The sequence below is a fragment of the Cuculus canorus genome, chromosome 18 (genome assembly GCF_017976375.1).
Source record: "Cuculus canorus isolate bCucCan1 chromosome 18, bCucCan1.pri, whole genome shotgun sequence".
Taxonomy (NCBI): domain Eukaryota; kingdom Metazoa; phylum Chordata; class Aves; order Cuculiformes; family Cuculidae; genus Cuculus; species Cuculus canorus.
Window position 1 is genome coordinate 706,853 of NC_071418.1, and position 18,127 is coordinate 724,979.

At 51.4% G+C, this 18,127-nt stretch overlaps 2 protein-coding genes across 3 annotated transcripts; one reads left to right on the forward strand and one right to left on the reverse strand.

The window, feature by feature from the left end:
* The first annotated feature begins 4,757 nt into the window (after window positions 1-4,757).
* Window positions 4,758-14,372, forward strand: JPT1 (Jupiter microtubule associated homolog 1). Of its 2 annotated transcripts, none has more exons than XM_054083551.1 (5): window positions 4,758-4,888; window positions 7,855-7,997; window positions 8,629-8,726; window positions 10,529-10,556; window positions 13,435-14,372. In XM_054083551.1, the coding sequence occupies exons 1-5, from the start codon at window positions 4,833-4,835 to the stop codon at window positions 13,581-13,583; spliced, it is 474 nt and encodes a 157-aa protein (XP_053939526.1). In that variant the 5' UTR covers window positions 4,758-4,832; the 3' UTR covers window positions 13,584-14,372. The 2 variants fall into 2 exon arrangements, with proteins under 2 accessions (XP_053939526.1, XP_053939525.1); XM_054083550.1 differs by lacking the exon at window positions 13,435-14,372 and adding an exon at window positions 11,151-13,170.
* A 924-nt stretch (window positions 14,373-15,296) lies between these two features.
* On the reverse strand, window positions 15,297-17,764 carry ARMC7 (armadillo repeat containing 7). The gene is made up of 3 exons (XM_009563955.2): window positions 17,647-17,764; window positions 17,429-17,572; window positions 15,297-16,565 (listed from the first exon to the last, which is right to left on the reverse strand). Exons 1-3 carry the CDS (start codon window positions 17,711-17,713, stop codon window positions 16,228-16,230), a joined length of 549 nt encoding a protein of 182 aa, XP_009562250.1. The 5' UTR covers window positions 17,714-17,764; the 3' UTR covers window positions 15,297-16,227.
* Between the last annotated feature and the right edge of the window lie 363 nt (window positions 17,765-18,127).

Below are 18,127 nucleotides of genomic sequence, written 5' to 3' on the forward strand. Positions count from 1 at the left end.
TCTGTAGCTGGAGAATGTGATCTGTGTGCCATTGTCTGAGTTCTGGAGAGTCCTGCTGAGCAGATGTCTCACTCTGTATCTTGCATACTCTGTGCTATATTGGAAGATTGAAATTCCCTCTAGAGAACACACGTTTTCATCACCAAACTCACAAAGGCCTTGGAAAAACAAGGGAGGAGGGGGAATCTATCAGCATGTGTGGTAGGTGGGACACGGAGTGTATTGCTGTGCTTTGGAGAGCCTGTGGCTCCACTGGTTGAAGCCGCTGGTGACAGGGTTCGCTCAGCTCGGTGTGGTGCCATGGCTGCTCCCCGGGGAAAGCTGCCTTTGTCTGGTTTGGCCAAAAAAGATGTTTGGACTTGCTTTACTTTCTGAAGAACGGGCGAGGTCTTTTTTTTCAGTCCCAAACTCCCTGTTGGCTCTTGCCTGCTGTTCTCTCTTTCCTGAGGTGGTGTTGGTATGGTGACAGGTACAGAACAGCACGCTTTCAAAAACAACCTTGTAACTTCTGGAACCAGTGGCATGGGACTTCGTCTGTCCTGAGCCAGTTCTTGCAACCTAATATTCCGCTACTAAAGTGAGGTAATTTCTTGTGAATTTGGATTAGCTTACCAAAATTCTCCTGGGCAGAAATGAAAACCAAGGCTTGTGCCTTGGATTTGATGTGGCAGCTCTGGAAATGCTCTGTACTTTGGCATCATTTGGAATTCTCTCTGGTATTTAGCAACAGGCTGTTAAAAATGGTGAGACGTTGATCGCCTGAAGTCCGTGTCTCACATCTTGTAATAGATGAGGCCTGGAGAGAATTCCAGCTGATGCTGAAGTGAGGAGCACTTACTGGTTTTGGGGGAACCCTCCTTTAACACTTGAAAATCAGCGCATGGGTGGGGAGAAGCACCATTCTGGGAGGATCAGTGCGATGCTGCTGCAGAAGGGGTTTGAGAGCACGAGGCTGTTCTGAAATGGAATACACTGAACTGCCAGAAGTGTAGGAAATGTTCTGAGGGGTGACTGGACAGACACTCTTGTACGGGCGTGCAGAGGAGTTCTCAACAGAAAACCCCCTAGGGTAGTCTGGGGTGATTGCTGCTTCCAGATAACTGTGCTGGCACAACAGACACGGCCTCTGCAAAGTTTATGGTCAAAGCCAGGTTATTTTCTGGCATGAAGAGTCCATCCTAAAGCCACTCTGTTGCTTCTGGGTCAGACGATGTAACAGAAGTGCTGTCCTCAGGTTCTGGCTCTTTTGTGACCATTGCTGCAACATTAATGAAGGGGAGTAATGTGAGAGGCTCAAAGAAATAACACTTTTGGTGCTTTAGTCAGAAAGAATTGAATTCCTAAGGAATAGCAGTTTGTTTTCAAAGATGAAAATGGAAAAACTAGATGTTTGTTTGACTATCATCTAAATTGGAAGTGAACAATAAATTGAAGGATTGTTATTAGAATTTTAGGTTGTGGCCACTTCTCCCTACACTTGTGTCAGTGGTGCGATGGAGTGCCGTGGAATAATAATAGAGACTCCAAAAGCGTTTCAATAGCTTGAATGATTCTTACATTACATTACCGCAGTAATCTAATGCACTTCATTCTCTGGATTACTGGGGTTTGTTCATTCTGTCTGTTAACTGGTTGCCAAACTGAATGTGTGCTGGTGGTGAATAATGTAATCCTCTAATTTATCTTGCTTTTGTGTACTACATGTTGGAATGCATTGGTAGTGCATCCTTTCTCCCTGGTGGTTAGGGGTGTGAGGGGAAAGAGGAGATAAAAGACTGGATTTTGATCCCCATTTACTTTTTTTGGTTGGCTTTCGAGGTGCTTAGTTACAGAGGTTTGCTGGTTTCTTCCCCAGCAGCATGGGACTCACGGTCTCAATCTAACCCAGAGATGCTGGGAGACCCAGCTGTGTTTATGAAATGGTTGGAACCCCTGTGAGGGAAAGGGCTTACGTCTCCTCTTGAAGAGCTGCAGCTCGTGCGTGTGGGATCGCATTGGGCTGGTGGGGCTGTGGAAGCAGTGGCTCGCTCTCAGCAGAGATCCCGGCAGTGCCGAGGGGCTGTAGAAAGACAGAGTGTGGAGGTTGGCGGGAGCTGTGGTGGGGACAGGGACAATGGGCGGAGTGGAACCCTTTGTGATGAATTTTGGGCTGGTTTTGGTGGCTCAGATCCCCCTCTCAGCAGCTGGCCCATAGATCTTGTTACAGCACAGCTGATGGATCACATGATTAAGAAAACCTCACAATCTGGGTGAGCTCAGACAAGACAAAAGTGGAATGTAAGGAGGTCTTTGAGGGTTCTGTAAGGACACTGACTTTGGGTGATGCTTGTCTGTTTTCCCACTGAGGAGCAGTACTTTGGAGTGTGCTGCCAGGCTTGGTAACACTGGGTGACCCGACAAGAACAGCACGAGCTGCCCACTCTGTTCAGAGCTGCAGCTCTGCAGCTTCGCGAGGGGTCTGGATGCGGTGATTGGAGCCTCTTTCCCAGATGGTAACTCCCTGGGACAGACGTCAGTGGAAGATGTGGAGAGTGCTGCACACGGCGCCTGCTCAGTCAGACAGACCGGTCAGTCCGTGGGATTACCGGTCTTCTGAACTTCTGCCATGTGTCGCTTCAGATACCAACATCCTTGACAGCTGAAATCCAGCTGTAGCGAGGATTATTTATTGGCCGACACTTACTTTTTACCTCCAGCTGTGAATGAATTGGTGAAAGCAGAGAAGACAAGACAATCAAAACATCTTTTTTTTTGTACTATGTGCTTGGAATAAAAGCAAGTGCTTTGTTGCTGCCATAAATAGCGTAGAGCAGCGTGAAGAACCCTTGGTCCTGGGACAATGGCCAGGCTGGGGCTCGCTCTCAAACCAGTGGTATCTCTCCATGCCTAACCCTTGCATTTCTGGAGTCTTGTTCAGACTTCCAGATGCTTTTTGCATTTGTTGCTGGAGGAATTCCAGCAACAGGTGGAATTTTTTGGTGTCTGAGGTTTCCAAACAGCTGCTGAGGATAGTTCTGGTCAGATGTCATCATCCTAGGAAGGATCATAAGCCCAGTTTCTGTAGTCCGCTTCATAAACCCCTTGATCTCGTTATAGGTAAATAATCAGCAAAGCAGCTTTTATTCAGAGCATCCTGCAGTCAGGGCCGAGATCAGCGTGGTGCCTTGGAAATGTGGAAGGTGTAGAATTTAAAAGCTGCATGTTAAAACTAGCTTTGGCAGAGGGAACGGGTTTTTCTTCATCTTGACTCTTGACAGACGGCTGCGTATGTCTCAGGGGTACAAATTTAAGAGTCAAATCCTGTGGGTTGGAATAAAAAGCATTCGGATGACAGAATACTTTTGAAGCTTCCCGAGAGAGCGGATGCTTACCTGTATGCGAGTAGGTGTCATTTGCCTTCTTAATGCCCAAGCCTAAGGGATAATAGAATTAAAACAACTGTCATGTTACTTAAAATCTCCCTTTAATCTACCTCTTGAAAGATGTGACGCAACAGAGAATTCCCCGGGGACCTGAATTGTGGCTGGGGGGATATTTTTACACAATATTTTTTTAATAGATCCTAGATGAGAGAAAATGAAATAACCATGGTCCTGTTTGTGAAGTGTTAGCAGTTCAGCTCTTCCCTGAGTTGTATTACTGTTAAGGCTGGTGGTAATTCAGACACTTGAGCTCAAGTGGTGAAGCAGCGTGAATGAGGCTGTGTTTTCCCAACCAAAAAATAAATATTTTCTAAGGAAAAGTGTTGTGAGGTATTAAAAAGGCTGTTCTTAGTGCAGACTGGGAGGGATGGATGGAATAGATGGGGTTTCTTCCCCCTTCTCTCTCCTTTATGCAAGTGGAATTAAAACTCTATGTGAAGCACAGAACACCGGGCTGGAAGAGACCTTGAGGATCACCTGGTCCAACGTTTTCAGGTGATCTGTAGTTTAAGAGATGGCCCAGCAGCCTGCCGAGCCTTCGGAGTGTCCCGCGCCGAGGAATCCCCCGCATACGGAGATCGTTCCAGTGTTTAAATGTTCTCACAGGAAAAAATTTTCTGGAATCCAGTTGAAATCTCCCTGGGAGCAACTTGTGCCCATTGCCCTTTGCCTTCTCCGTGTGACTCCTGGTAAGAAGGGACCCCCTGCTCTGGCTGCCCTGGTCCCTCCTAAGCCATTGCGGAGTGAAAATCGCACGAACCGAGGAAGCATCCGCGCGCCTGAGGCGCTGCTGGACCCCGGCCGGGGTGCTTTGAGGGACGCGTGGGGAGGGAATCGAGGCCCTGGGCTTCGTCCTGCATCCGCCGGGGATGGATCCCAAACTGCCGTTATCCCATCCCACCCCACCTTCGGAGGTGGCAGCGGGCGGGCGGCTGGAAGCGTCTCCATCCCCGCCGGAGCCCCTCGTGCGCGCCGGGGCTGCGCCACGAGGCGCGGGGGCCGCCAGGGGCACCGCCCACTTTTGTCTGTGCTCGCTCGGCAGAGCCAATCGCGGCGCTCGCGGCTCGATGGGCACCGCCGATAGCCAATCAGCGCTCGGCATGGGCAGCGCTCCGCCAATCAGAGCGCGACATGGGCAGAGCTCCTCCAATCAGCGCGCGCGGGCGAGGCAAAGCCCCGCCCAGTAGATTGCGGGGCGGGGCAAAGGGCAGAGTGGCGGCGGAGCAGACCAATTGGAACTCGGAACGGGTTTAAACGGACCAATGAGGAGCGGCGGGGGGCGGGCCTTACGACGGGTATAAAAGGCGCGGCCGGGGCGGGCGCGGCCGTACTTGTCACCGGTAGCGGTAGGGGCAGGGGTGCGGTCCCGGCAGCGCCGCTCCTCGGAGCCCGTTCTCTCCCTCGTCCGCCATGACCACCACCACCACCTTCTCGGGCATGGACCCCAGCGGCAGGAGCAGCTCCAGGTCCGGCGGGGCCGGCGCCTCCCGCGGGCCGGGGCGCGGTGCCCGGGAGGGGGCGGGAGATGCCGGTGCCAGCCTGGGGTGCGGGAGCCGCGCGGGGGGAGCCGCGGGACCTCCGGGATGCCAGGCGTGCGGCGGCCGCGCCGCTGCGAACAAAGAGGGGAGGCGTCTGCGTGCGGCGCCGGCGGCCCCGGGGGGAGACGGCGCCCCTCCGCCTGCCTGTGCCCCGAGCCCGGCCGAGCGTCCCGCGGCAGCGGGGTGCACCTCCTCCTGGGTGGCATCGCCCGTGCTCCCCATCCGGCGGAGCAGCCCCGGTGACGGGTGGGGCGCGCACTGCACCCCCTTCCGCTGCCGCGTCCCCCCGGCAGGGCGAGCCCCATCGCTGGGGGGTGGGCGGGCGTTGTACCCCGCAGCCCCGGCCCGGCCGAGCAGCCCCACCGCGGCGACGGGGGGGGGGCCGTTGTTCCCCGCAGTGGCGATGGGGTGCGGGGGGACATTGTACCCCGCTGCCTTCTCCTTCGCCGCCGCCAGCACCGCCTGCGTCCCCGGGCTGAGCGGCCCCATCGCACCCCGAACCCGGGCGTTCAGCGGTGGGGCGGGGGCGCCGCCCTGGGTGGGGCCGGGCGGGCTCCATTGTCTGCGCCCCCCGGTCCCCGGGCTCGGTCCCCGCCGGGCTGCCCGTGCCGCCGGGAGGGGCTCGGGGCGGGGGAGCCGCGGAGCGAAGGGCGGGGGAGCTGCGGGCTGGGAACAAAGACAACTTGGCAGGTAGGGCTGGAGGGGAGGCACGGGAGCCGCGTTCCTGCGGGAGCCACAGCTGCCTCGGAGGGGATCCCCACGGCTTCCCAGGCGATCGTGCCTTTTCCTGGAAGGCTTTGGCCCGACAAAGCAGATAATTCCTGTTTGCGCTTAGCTTGGAATCATAGAATCGCTTGGTTGGAAAAGCCCGTTGAGATCATCAAATCCAACTGTGCCTGTCCACTGCTAAGCCATCCTCGAGCACCTCTCCACCTGTCTTTGAACCCCTCCAGGGATGGAAACTCCACCGCCTCCCTGGGCGCTCCTGTCAGTGTCTGATCCCCGTAAGGATGCATTTTAAAACAAAGCAAAAAAAAGAAAAACCTCTATACTTTTTACAGGAGCGTTTTCCTGTGTCCTGGAGCTGTGGGCGAGTTTCCAGTCTGGATTGCTGGGTTTTGGGTGCAATTTAAGAGCAGCTCATTGCTTGCAATGTTAAATGTAGCTTTGATGAAGCACATTACGACATCTCAGGGCTGGGAGCCTTCTTCTGAAATCTCAGCCTCTCTCTGAGGCTGGCAGGAGGGATTATTCTTTTTAACAGTTTGAGCGATGGCTTTTTCCCTTCAATTGGCTCTTCTGTTAATTTCATTAAGGCTGTCAGTAGAAACTGCTGTTAAGAGAGTGCTGGTTTCACTGCTCTGGTAAAATACAGGTGATCCGAGATGTGGGAATAACCCCTCCTTGGAACAGGCTGTTCTTCAAATCAGTAAGTGCAACAGATGTGACTCAGAAAATAAACCTGCTTTATGGGGCATTTCCTCTGGAGAAAGGGATGGTGGAGCGATTTAGAACCATGGTACCATAGCCCTTAATTCAGAAAGGAGACAAAGCAAGGCATAAAAATGTTCGTGGATTTTTAAAACACACTCTACAATTGGCTGGGATCCTCCTGTTATAGCAGCTGGGCATTGCTAATGAGATCTTGGGAGAATTTTGTAAGGAGTAGTTTGCTAGTTGAGTAACGCTAAAGACTCGTGCCAAACACCTTTGTGAGGTGTTGTGGCTGTTGTGCTGTTGTAGCTCGGTTGGCAGAAGTGGGTTTCGTTGCATCTGAAGTGTGATGGGCACAAAGTCTGAAGAGATCTGGATGCTGATGACGTGAAATCAGATGTGTTCTTTGTGTCGCATTCCTAGCTCGGTGCATTAACAAACTGTCGCTCTTTTCTATTGCAAAGTTCAAACTATTAAACGATTTGAAGAGAAGAAGTAGCGTGCACCTTTCCAAGCTCATCCTGGTCTTATTGGGGTGCACTGGATGTCTTGAAAGCCCAGCTGGGCTGGAGCACTTGCATCTCTAGGGGTTGTGACAGTTCTCATGTGGCCTTTCATTCTGGCTTTTCTCTGTCTCTCACAGCAGCCGGGACAAGATCTCATGATAGAGAAAATGAGATATGAAAAAAAAAAGTTAGGTTTCAATACTTCTCTTGTTAATTTTGGTTAATCTCTGCATGCTGGAAAGCAAACCGTGACACGGCTCACAAAGTGCCGAGCAGGCTGCTTCTGTCCATCTAATGGGAGATGGTTAGATTTGGGTTATAGATCTGGAGCCACATACATGCGTTTCTTGTAATAACAGTCTAACTTAAAAGGGTTTAACTGCACCTTTCAAGTCTCATCCGGTGGCACGCTGCGGGCTTGAGTTTTTTTCGATGGAACAAATCAAGGCTGCAGCCCCCAGTGCTCAGCGATGCAATCAGTGCTCTGGCTCATGTACCAAGCTTTAGTCCCTGCTGCTGCCAGTTTGAAAACTCCTGTTACCCTCCATGGGGTGCTCTTCAAACAGCTGGAAGTGGACGTGCCCACATGCATTTTTTTGTTAGCTCAGACTGGTTGTAGCAGCTCCTGTTGACACCAAGTCAAGGGCAGGAATATTTGATAGTTGTAAGTGTTGCTGAAGAGAGGGGCTGAGGGGCTGGAGTGCCGGGGCTGACGCTGGCAGACGCCTCGCCGCTAAGCTCACACTGCGCTGGAGACGCAGCAGTTGGTGTCCTTTGGTAAAAGCCAATGTGTGATGCAGTCATCTTGGGTAGTGTCTGTCTGGACAGTTTAGCCTGTGTGAGTGCCCATTACAAGGCCAGCAATGATCTCTGGGCTTACCGATCTCGTTTGATGTGCTGGAGCGCAGCTTAGTCGTGGTCTGTGTGAGGTTGTAAAGCTGACTCTCTCTCCAGAGTGCTGCGTCCTCCGGGCGGGGGATCCAACTTCTCCTTGGGCTTTGACGAGCCAGCAGAACAGCCTGTGCGAAGGAACAAGATGGCATCCAGCATCTTTGGCACTCCTGAGGAAAACCCGCCTTCCTGGGCTAAACCGTCAGGTAAGGACCCAGCGCTTTGTTCCCAGGTCTGCGGGCACACATTGATTCATTTCTTCTGTCAGCCTGCAGCTGCTGGTGGCTCGGGGTGGAACCCAAAACTCACTTCCCACTGGCTAGTTTAGGGCTGTAATGACGTCTGCTTGTGTGGGATTTTATTTCTCATTTTGAGTTACTTCCAGAAGTTTTTTTTTAGGCAAGTCTTGGGCATTGCTGTTGTAAGGTAAGAGAGTTGCATTTTGGATGCAATTTCCCCAAGTTAATCAGTCAGAGTAAGGCAAACTTGTGTCTGAGTGTTTGGAGCAGCACTGATTGGCCTTGATTAATCAGAGGAAGCTTAGCTCTGTGTTGTGCTCGCAGCTGGGATTAAGCTTCCCTATCCTCAGAGCTCTTGCAGTACCGATGGCCTTGAGACCCTGGCTTCCATCTGTTCCAGTGACACCCTCAGCTGCAGGAGTGCTGCTGTAGGGCAGTGATTTGAGGGACTGAAGCACCAGGGCATCTTAGAAAGGCCAAGCTTTAATTCAAAAAATGAACAAAAATCCCTAAAACCACCCAAACCGCTGACTATTTGTGATCTGCTTTCCTGGTAAGTGTATCTTGCAACCTGATTAGAATCAATCTCTGCTTGTAGGGGCTAAGCCAGGTGAAATCAGAGAAGACTCTGAATTTTCTGGACCACAAAGGAGCAGCTCAACTGAAGCAAACTATGGAGACACTGTAGATCCCAAGGTCAGTATGTTAACTACTTGGAGCCTGATAAGGGGACAGTTTGTGCTTTATCACCCATTTTCACACGATTGGGAGCGTTGTAGGATTTCACACTGTTCTTTTCCTGAAGGTTTTCTTTTCCACACGATAGTCTTGCAATTTGCTGATGAGGGCTGGATTTTTCCAAGAGGACCACGGTTCCTAGAGCTCTTAACTCCTCTCCTTGGTGAGACGATAATGAAGCGGTGTGAAATCCAGCTTCAGCCATGCTTGCAGCTGTGTGTTTCAACAGATTTTACAAACAGTAGTCACCTACAACAAACTATGGATCTGTTGGCTGATGAGGCTCTTGGTTTCACATCCCGACACCTCAGAGTAGCCCAAATGCCTGTTTTACCTTTTTACTGTCTTTAAGACACGTAACTTTCTGTGTAAATTGACTACTTGGTAGCATCAGGGAGGATGATTTGTACTGTTGATGTGGGTTCTGTTAGGTGTATGATTTCATTCAATGGGAAAACAGGATGAACAGTAGTAATTTCTCTGAATTTAGAGAGGCAGGAGCCTAGGGTAGACTGTGCTCTCAGAAACAAATCCCAGGGATGTTGGGGGGAGAAACCTTGCGCTTTAAAGCTCTCCAGCTTTAGGCTTTTTGAAAAGGGCTGCGTACGTAAAAGGTTGTTCTCAAGTGTTGCATTAGGTGCCTTTTGCCTCATGGCTTATAAACAGCAAGTTCTATTTTGGTAAATGACATAATCACTTTACCCCATTTTGTTATGAATAGGTGCTTTGAGCCACAAAACTGTTGTTTGTTGCAGAAAAGTCTTGTTCCAATGTAGAAAATATAAATGAGATTAATTTTATAGCTACTGCTGCAGAAAACAAAAATAAACCGGTTAGTCTAGTTCTATTTTCCACTTAATTGTATTAAATATTGCAGTACTTAGCTTGCAAATCGATTCTTCCAGTGTGGAATACTTTAATTTTAGGCAGCAGTTTCAGCTCCAAACAGCAGAGGTTGGAGCTAATGCACTGTGCCCCCACCTGAGTCCAAAGGCCATGTATTTGTGTGAGTTTCTGTGCATTTACATCCCGAGGACTGTAGTTTTGCTGTGTAATTAACAATGTCAAATATAGGAAAGTTGGGAAAACCTCATGCTTTGGCTGCTGCTGAAAGACTCCCTGTGTCTTTGTGTCAAGCTGCAGCCTGTGAAGAGATTCAGTAAGAAGAATGTTTAGTCGTTTATGTAGTGAAGGAAACTTTTATCACTAAACATTCACGAGTGGAGTTACATATCCTGGGCAGAACAAATGCTGCTGGCCTTGGTAACAGATAAATATGTTTGGTGTGGGAAGAAAGGAGGGGACACTGAGCTCATTGCTTGCAGTGTAACTTTCTTGCTTGGCAGGAAAATATAAAGTGTTCTTGCCCACCAGCCTCCTTCCCAGTGTGGGAATAACACGTGCCACGTGTTTGAGGCCATCAGGATTGCTTCTGTAGTGCCTTTCTGTTTAAACTCATAAAAGTTTAAAAACACGCCGGGTGTGTTTACCCAACAGCTGGTGAAATGAAGTCAGCGCTCTGCGAGAACCGGTGCTTACAAATGCATGATGTTAATCTGCAGACCCCACATGCCGCTCCGGTATCTGTCCCAAAGAGCCTCCCGCGGGTCTGAAGTGCTTCACTGCGTCCATCGTTCGGGAAGTCTCGATGGACAGAGCAGCGTGCGACTGCTGCGGTCATAGCGGAGTGTCGAGTACCCTCGATGGAGGGGATTGCATTGTGCTGTGTGAGACATAACGTGTTTATCTCTCTCTTCCAGGGAGGAGATGTTGGCGGTGAAGCTTCTGGTGAGTAACTCCTTCAAACTCTTGCAGTAACAGCCCTTTGCAGTCAGGCACTTTGAAATAAAGAGGATATAGGGTGTATAAATGGTCAGGTATAAGGAGAGTTTGATCTATCGAGCCAGAAAAGCCACTTCACTACTTCAGAGAATGTGGAATGAAAGGGCAGCCTGCAGTCATCAGGTTAACAATGAGAACAATCCTGTTTGTTTATTTTGCCAGCAGCAGCTGGTGTCAGGATTTAAGCTCTAGAAGTAAGGGGGATCCCATCTCTCAAAGCGTTCAGTGACTGACTGACGGTAGCTGATAACTAAGAGTACAGCCAGCCTCGTGGGTGTTAGTTTAGAGATTTACTTCCTTCCTGTTGTCTTCTCACACAGCAAACACTACATGCACAGAAATAATCAGCCCCAGCTCCTGCATCTGGAAGTGTCGGCATTAACGAGCTGTTGGGTTCCTGTCCCTTCTAAATGCTGGCTCTTACCGAGGCAGTTTATGTGCATACTGCGTTTCATGTAAATAGGGGCATTTTCCTTAGCAGCGTGAGTTCACCTCGAAGTAGTTTTTTTAGCTGTGAGGCTGGAAATCTCTCTTTTGTAGGAATCGCAGTAAGAACAGCCAACTTCCTGATGGGAGGTGCTGACCAGTACTTCCTAAGTGTGACTTTCAGCAACCAGAAGTTGGGGAAGATCACAAAGCCATTAGCAGCTCCTGTCCTGAAAAGACTTCTGCTGGGAGGACTGGAGTTTCCCAGAATGGTTTTAACGCCTCTGCAGTGGTAGCTGTGCCCAAAATAATCCTTGCTGCTGCAGGAGTCCAACAGCGCTGTGGCTTATCAAACTGTAAAGGCTTCCTTACTATTTCTTTCCCATGTCTGTCTGATCTTAATTAGCACTGTAGGCACTCTGAGTTGATGCCTCGAGGAGGTTTGATATCAGCAGTAACCTGATCCGAGGGCTCTGCAGCTACTCTGGTATTTGTTTAACTCGGCTCCCGGTGGGGTTGGGTGGGAGCCTGCGAGCAGCCCTGAGGGGACAGAGGCAGGGTGGGAGGAAGCCAAAGCAGCCCGATGGAAACTTTCAGCACAGACTGGTATTCCTGGCTCTTGGAACAAATCCCTGTTTTCACTGGTATCATGTTTGCCGGCTTTTCGGTTGTTTCTGGTAGTGGCAGCGAAGGCAGTTCCTGTCTGGGACCGGGTAAATGTGTGTGGGGAGGTGATTTTAAAAAAGAAGCAATACTGGAAAGTAATAAGGGTTGTTTCCTGTTGTGGCTGTGACAAAAAATTAAGTTTTTGAAGATCAAGATAAAACAAAAAGGCCAGGTGAACATTTAGATGTTAGAGCTGGTGCTTGGGAAGGAGTGCACAGTGTGGGGTGGCAGGCGGTGAACAGCCCACCCCTCGCCCTGTGATTCCAGACTTGACGTGCAGAGCTGTCTCTGGGGTTTGAGGAGGGGTGGGTGCATTCCCCTCCAGGTAAAAGTTGGCTGCTTACGAGTTCACAGCATAACTGGATTCTTTAGATTTCCATCATTAAAAAAAGTTTGTTCTGAATTTGGAAATGACTTTCTGTACACAATGGATTATAAACGCCAGGTGGGTGTTGGGAGGTATGTGTGTTTGTTAATCACGTCTGTGTAGGGGAAGAAAACATGTTCCTCCTGCTGCCGTGTTTTTGCTTCCTGTTTAGAAGCTGCAGTTCCTTTCTGTGCATCGCAGTTTCCAGTGTTTGCAGCACAAAGCTCTTTCAGAGATTTTACTTCTTCAGATAAGGGAAAGAGTTTATCATTTGCTCTGGTCCTGTTGCGTTTACCACTTCAGTTCTTAGATGGGCTTGGATCACGAGTGTAGTCCTTGAATCGGAGGAATCAGAAGGTTGTAGTGGAGGCAAAGAAGGAGCAGAGAGAGGTGATGAGCAAGGTAGGGAGGTGCCCAGCTGCCTTGTGAGGAGAGGCTGGAGTAGCTGTGGCTGCAGCTGTAGAGAAGGATTGGGGAGAGGGAATATGGCCGATTTCTGCTACATCAGGAAGGTAGCAGTGAGGGCAAATGTGCAGCTGTTCCCCGTATCCTCCAGAGCGAGAACTAGCGATCGTTAGGTGAGGCTCAGCCTGCACAGGGCTGGCGGCGCACTCCGCTCCCTTCTTCCCGCCAGGTATCGGGGCTGCTCGGTGCCGATTTGGGCCTTTGGCTCATGACTGATGGCATCAATCCATAAAGGTGTGAGGCACTAATGTGCGTGCTGTGCTCCTGAACTCACAGCCGATGAAGCAGGTACCTGGGTTATTTGCTGCAGTATCTAAAGTGCTTCCTGTGAAGAATTCCTCCTGTGTTCTGTCTCCACTTGTGGTTGTCCAGAAGTATCTAAAGTAGATGGAACTGTTGTGCTCTCCAGGGAATGTATGTTCGGAGCCTACCCGTGCATGTATTCCCCTGTCTGTTCTGTGTGAAGCCTCAGAAGTGTCAGACAACTCTTCAATCTCCTTATGAAATTGGGAATGGGGTTGGAATCCGAGTTGTCGCTTACAAGTCCCAGTGCTCCTGTACTTGGGCTCCAGCACCGGCTTGGACGAGAGACATGAGCTTTTGCTGTAGTCACACAGATGAATAGGGACAAAACTTGTCATTAAAAAAATATAATTGCTGTGATCCTCTGCCTGCGGCTGATGATAACTGCGGCCTTGATGAGGACAGTGAGTCGGAAGGCCTCAGAGTTGATCTGAAAAACACTTCAGAGGGCCGGGGCCCATCCTGCCGGCGATTACAGCAGCGCTGAGCGGGTCTGTAAGCCTGGAGGAAGCTCAGAGGAGCTGATCTGTCTAAGCCGGCAAAGCGCCTGGCTGTCACCGTCCACATCACACACTTTAAAAGCTTCTTTTCTTCTAGAAAACACTGAGGCTGACGTAGAAGCTGCCCCAGGTCAGAATGAAGAAAAGTCCCTGCCTGCTGCACCCGTTCCCAGCCCAGTAGCACCAGCACCTGCACCGTCCAGGAGAAATCCACCCGGTGGCAAGTCCAGCCTAGTGCTCGGTTAATCCTTTCCCTTCCTGACTGTTTTGAACTCGTGTCTGTTTCTTTACCCCATGCTTGTGAACTGCACAACTTGAGCCTGACTGTACATCTCCAATTTCTTTCATTGCAAAGAAGCACTTTATGTACTCCATCTTTTTTTGAGATCAAGGTTTTTTTCCACTTCTGTCCTGTGTTTCCCTCAGATCTGCTGGAAGTGACATGAGTGTTTTCTAGTGATAGATGCGGGAAAGCTTTACGAAGCGTAGTAATGTAACCAGAGGGGTGTAGATTGGTTCTAAATGTGCTTAGAGGGCTTTTGTACTGACCTTTTGTAGAACCCCTTAGCTTTACTAGGGTCTAGAATCCTGGTTAGCCGGGCCAGCGCACAATCAGCGAGAGCAGTCCCTTCCTCCATGTGTGGAATTTGGGGGTCTGAGAGGCTTCATCGACTGCATGTGATAAATGCCTTGAGCCCTGCTGTGCCATATCAATTGAAGTGGTTAGTGTACACCGCGCTGCCTTTAAAACACATACAATCTTGATCCTGGAGTGCTCCGAAGCAGGGTACGTGCCAAATCGAGGGCTGACGATCACAGCTGCCAGCCTGGCGCTGGGAAGGGACTTATTCAGACTTTGTTCCGTCAAGGTGGAGGGGATCACAGAAAGAAATCCGAAATACAGGGCATTTTTTTTACAACTGACTCAATGCTGTGCATGATCATGCTGGTGCTTGACCATGAGGAGAAAATCTCATCCTTCAAAGTGTGTGTTGTAATTTCACAAAGCTGGACTGTTGCTTAAAAGTAAATAATATAGAAATTTTGAAGCAGTGTTTCCTGTGTGGGTTTTATTTCGTAGGTTTGGGTTTGCTTTCTTCTCAGATCTTCACCAACCCACCCTGCTTCAGCAGAGGAGAGTTCTTACACCTGGCTTACACTGGGCGCCATCCTTTCCTTTGTTCTTACCTTTGAGAGCAGAAAGTGTGGAATGTGGTTTGATGTAGATAATCCATTTTATCCAAACTGCAGAGCAGCTGCATTCTCTTGAGAACACAGAGGAAATGAAAGTTTATGCTCCTCACAAAACCCCCAGGCCCTGCCGAGGGAGGGGTGGAGCAGCCCAAGCCATGGGGCACCCTGCTCGAGGAGCCAACGCAGTGGGTTTGGGCAGAGCTGGTGCATCTGCGGGAACAGGGTTGTGCCTTTGCCACCCTCCTCCCCGAAAAGCCAGCACTAAAAATACCCTGGCTTCCCAGATAAGTTTGGGAGCAGCCCTGGCCTTATGTGCTTGGCCTTAAAAAGGATTTGCTGTAACGTGCTGCTCCTCTGCTGCACCTGGGGGCGGTGGAATGTGGTAGGGAAGTCCTGCCTACCCGTTTCCTGGGCCTCGGAGGAGGAAAATTATCTAATTATATTTCCTTTGCAAGCCCCACAACCAGAGGAACTGGTTATCGCTGCTATGAGGCTCCTGAGACTTTGGCCAAGTGGGCCTGGCTTCTCCTCTGCCCTGCGGAGACCCCACCTGGAGGGCTGTGTCCAGTTATGGAGCCCTCAGCACAGTAAGGACATGGAGCTGTTGGAGTGAGTCCAGAGGTGGCCACAGAGATGATCCGAAGGCTGGAGCACCTTCTGTATGAGGATGGGCTGAGAGAAGGCTTGGGGGAAGACCTTGGAGCAGCTTCCAGTGCTGAATGGGGCTCCAGGAAAGCTGGGAGGGGCTCTTGATCAAGGAGGGCAGCGACAGGACATGAGGAATGGTTTTCAGCTGATAGAAGGGAGATTGGGATGAGATCTTGGGGAGAAATGCTTTCCTGGGAGGGTAGGGAGGACAAATGCTTTTCTATTTTATGTATTTGGCCACCCTGGCTTTTGGGTTGCCTCTTGCATCACTGATCCATAATGAAGGGAGACTAAGATGGCTTCAGTTTCTGGCCCATGAGCGTAAGAATGGGCAAGAATCAGGCTGCAAGTGCAGAGATATTTATGAGCTTGTGTGAGACTGTTTACACAGCATTTAAGTTAATGCTTTATTAAGAAAAGGTTTTACAAGGCAGCTGCTCTCATGAGCCAGAGTGCCAGGAACCCTTTTTTCACTCTTTGCCTTTCTCACCAGTGGTAATGGAAGAAAAACAAACAACTTTCCACTTCCCAGTTACTAGGATACAGGGCACTGCCCTGCAGAGGGACTCGCCGGCCACAATGGCAGGATGGCACACTTAGTACCAAAGGGACATGGTGAGGCTGCAAACCGTGGGGTGGGGCACTGCCTTCCTCCTGCTGCAGGGGGAATAAAGTTGGTGTGACATCTCGAAGTCATTCGAGTCAACACTTGATGAGGAGCAAAGCAGCCGGGACCTGGAGGATATAAGCTGCCCGATAACCCAAGCAGGAACCCCCCCCCCGCCCCCAGTTGCTGGGAGGGTTATTTCTGTGAGCTGGTGCTGGGCCGCGTGTGGCGACCTGCTCTCCAGCAGCCAGGCCCTGCTTGATCTTAAAGATTTGCGTGCAGTTTTACTGACATGGTCATCCTGTACTGCCCTCTTTACTAAATAAATCCAGTACTGGAATGATCGATTTCCCTCTCTAACGTTTGTGACGCACTCAACCTGAGCAGAAAGTGGAGGCACAGGGAAAACAGGAGGTCTCCCTCTCAGCAGCTCCAACAGCATCAGTCCCTGGGGAGAGGAATCCCCACCGCTGTGTGTTTACTTAGGCTCCTGGCCTCTTCCACTTGCAGTGGCGTGCAGTAATCCTCCAGAAAGATGGTTGCCAGGTTGCTTAGCCTTCTGTTGGCTGAGAGGGAGAAGCGAAGCATGCACTCCACCACGGGGAGGGCTGTGGTCTGCTGGCGTGACTGTGGCGTGGTCAGATACATCAGCGCAGTCACTGCTGACATGACCGTCTCCTCGTTGGGGCTGGAGAGGCAGTTGATGATGGGCTCTACCCCGTTTGCCTCCAAGATGTACTCTTTGCTGATTTTATCCAGGCAGAGGTTACAGAGACCGCCTGAAACAGCGACAGAAAACGTCCAACGTGGGCAAGGCAAACTCTCCACTCCCCCTCTTTTTCATACTAAGATTCAAATTCACTGCCCATCTCCTCTAATACAGAAATAAGCATCCAGATTTTCTATGAGATTTGGATGGAAACCCTTAATCGCTTCCTGGGCAATGTTTTCTTGTTTCTTTCCAGAGATTTTTTCCACCAGAGCATTCCTCCTCCTGTGTCATTAGAGGCACCGCGCTGCCAGGCACAGCCTCTACAGGAGGAGGAATAACTGCATCGAGGCCACAAGTCAGCACTTCATGGCAGCGGTTTTTAAGAGTCCAAGAGGCACAGGATGTTTGAACTTGAAACTTTTAAGATGCAGCCACATCCTAGTGGAGCCGAGCCACGAATCTCAAAGAAACCCAGATTTGTTATCATGGAATCGCTTGCAATTAGGATCTGGCACCTTTGTTCACGTTCAGACCACAACAACTCCCTGTAAGGCAGCTCCTTGGAGGAGTCACTAAAGTGCCACAAAGCAGCGCGCTGGAAGAATGGCTGTCACCAGAACCGGGGAGTGCGTCGGGCTGGAAGGGACCTTCAAGCCCAGCTCGTTCCAAACCCCCCTCACCCGCCGGAGCCGCCAGGGTTGGGGCTGCCATGGCAGCTGGTGTCCCTGTCCCCTCAAAGCCAGCATCCCTGTGCCATGGCAGCTGGTGTCCCTGTCCCCTCAAAGCCAGCATCCCTGTGCCATGGCAGCTGGCTTCCCGTCCCCATTGGAACCGCTATTCCCATCGGAGCGCTGCCATCCCCGTCCCGGTTGGAGCCAGTGTCCCCATCCCCAGCCGGACCAGGGGCCCCGCTCCCCCCCGGCCCCGCACCCATCGCGAACTCCACGAGGGCGTCGCTGGGCTCTCCGAGCGCGTCGAGGAACAGGTCTGTGACGCGAAGGCGCCGCAGGAGCGGGTGGTTGCCGGGGTCGTAGGCGAAGTTGGCGAGGTTGGCCAGGACCTGCTCGCGGGCGCCTGCAGGGACAGCGCGGAGTCAGCGGGGCGGGGGCGCGGCGCGGCGGAGCTCGGCGGAGCTCACCGGCACTCACCTGCGCTCTCCGTCGCCTGGAACTCGGTGACGAGCGCCTGCAGGTACTGCAGCCTCCCCGACTCCATCGCGGCGGGGCGGGACGAGGCGGTGGCGCGGGGCGGGGCGGGGCGGCCATCTCGTGGGTGGGACGCCATCTTGGGGCGTGACGGCCGTCTTGCGGGCGGGGCCGCCAACTTTGGGGCGTGACACCCGCCATCTTGTGGGCGTGAAGCCATCTTGTGGGAGTGACCGCCATCTTGTGGGCGGTGTCGCCATCTTGTGGGCGTGAAGCTATCTTGTGGGAGTGACCGCCATTTAGTGGGCGTCACCGCCATCTTGTGGGCGTGACCGCCATCTTGTGGGCGTCACCGCCATCTTGTGGGCGGTGCCTCCATCTTGTAGGCGTGAAGCTATCTTGTGGGAGTGACCGCCATTTAGTGGGCGTTACTGCCATCTTGTGGGAGTGACCGCCATCTTGTGGGCGGTGCCGCCATCTTGTG

Excerpts from the sequence above, each read along its gene's own strand:
- JPT1 (XM_054083550.1), top strand. The coding sequence starts at position 4,833 with ATGACCACCACCACCACCTTCTCGGGCATGGACCCCAGCGGCAGGAGC. Across the intron at positions 7,998-8,628 it reads TTCCTGGGCTAAACCGTCAG|GGGCTAAGCCAGGTGAAATC; the intron begins GTAAGGACCCAG and ends CTCTGCTTGTAG. Across the intron at positions 8,727-10,528 it reads GAGACACTGTAGATCCCAAG|GGAGGAGATGTTGGCGGTGA; the intron begins GTCAGTATGTTA and ends TCTCTCTTCCAG.
- ARMC7 (XM_009563955.2), bottom strand. The coding sequence starts at position 17,713 with ATGGAGTCGGGGAGGCTGCAGTACCTGCAGGCGCTCGTCACCGAGTTC. Across the intron at positions 17,573-17,646 it reads CCAGGCGACGGAGAGCGCAG|GCGCCCGCGAGCAGGTCCTG; the intron begins GTGAGTGCCGGT and ends CTGTCCCTGCAG. Across the intron at positions 16,566-17,428 it reads CCTCGTGGAGTTCGCGATGG|GCGGTCTCTGTAACCTCTGC; the intron begins GTGCGGGGCCGG and ends TCGCTGTTTCAG.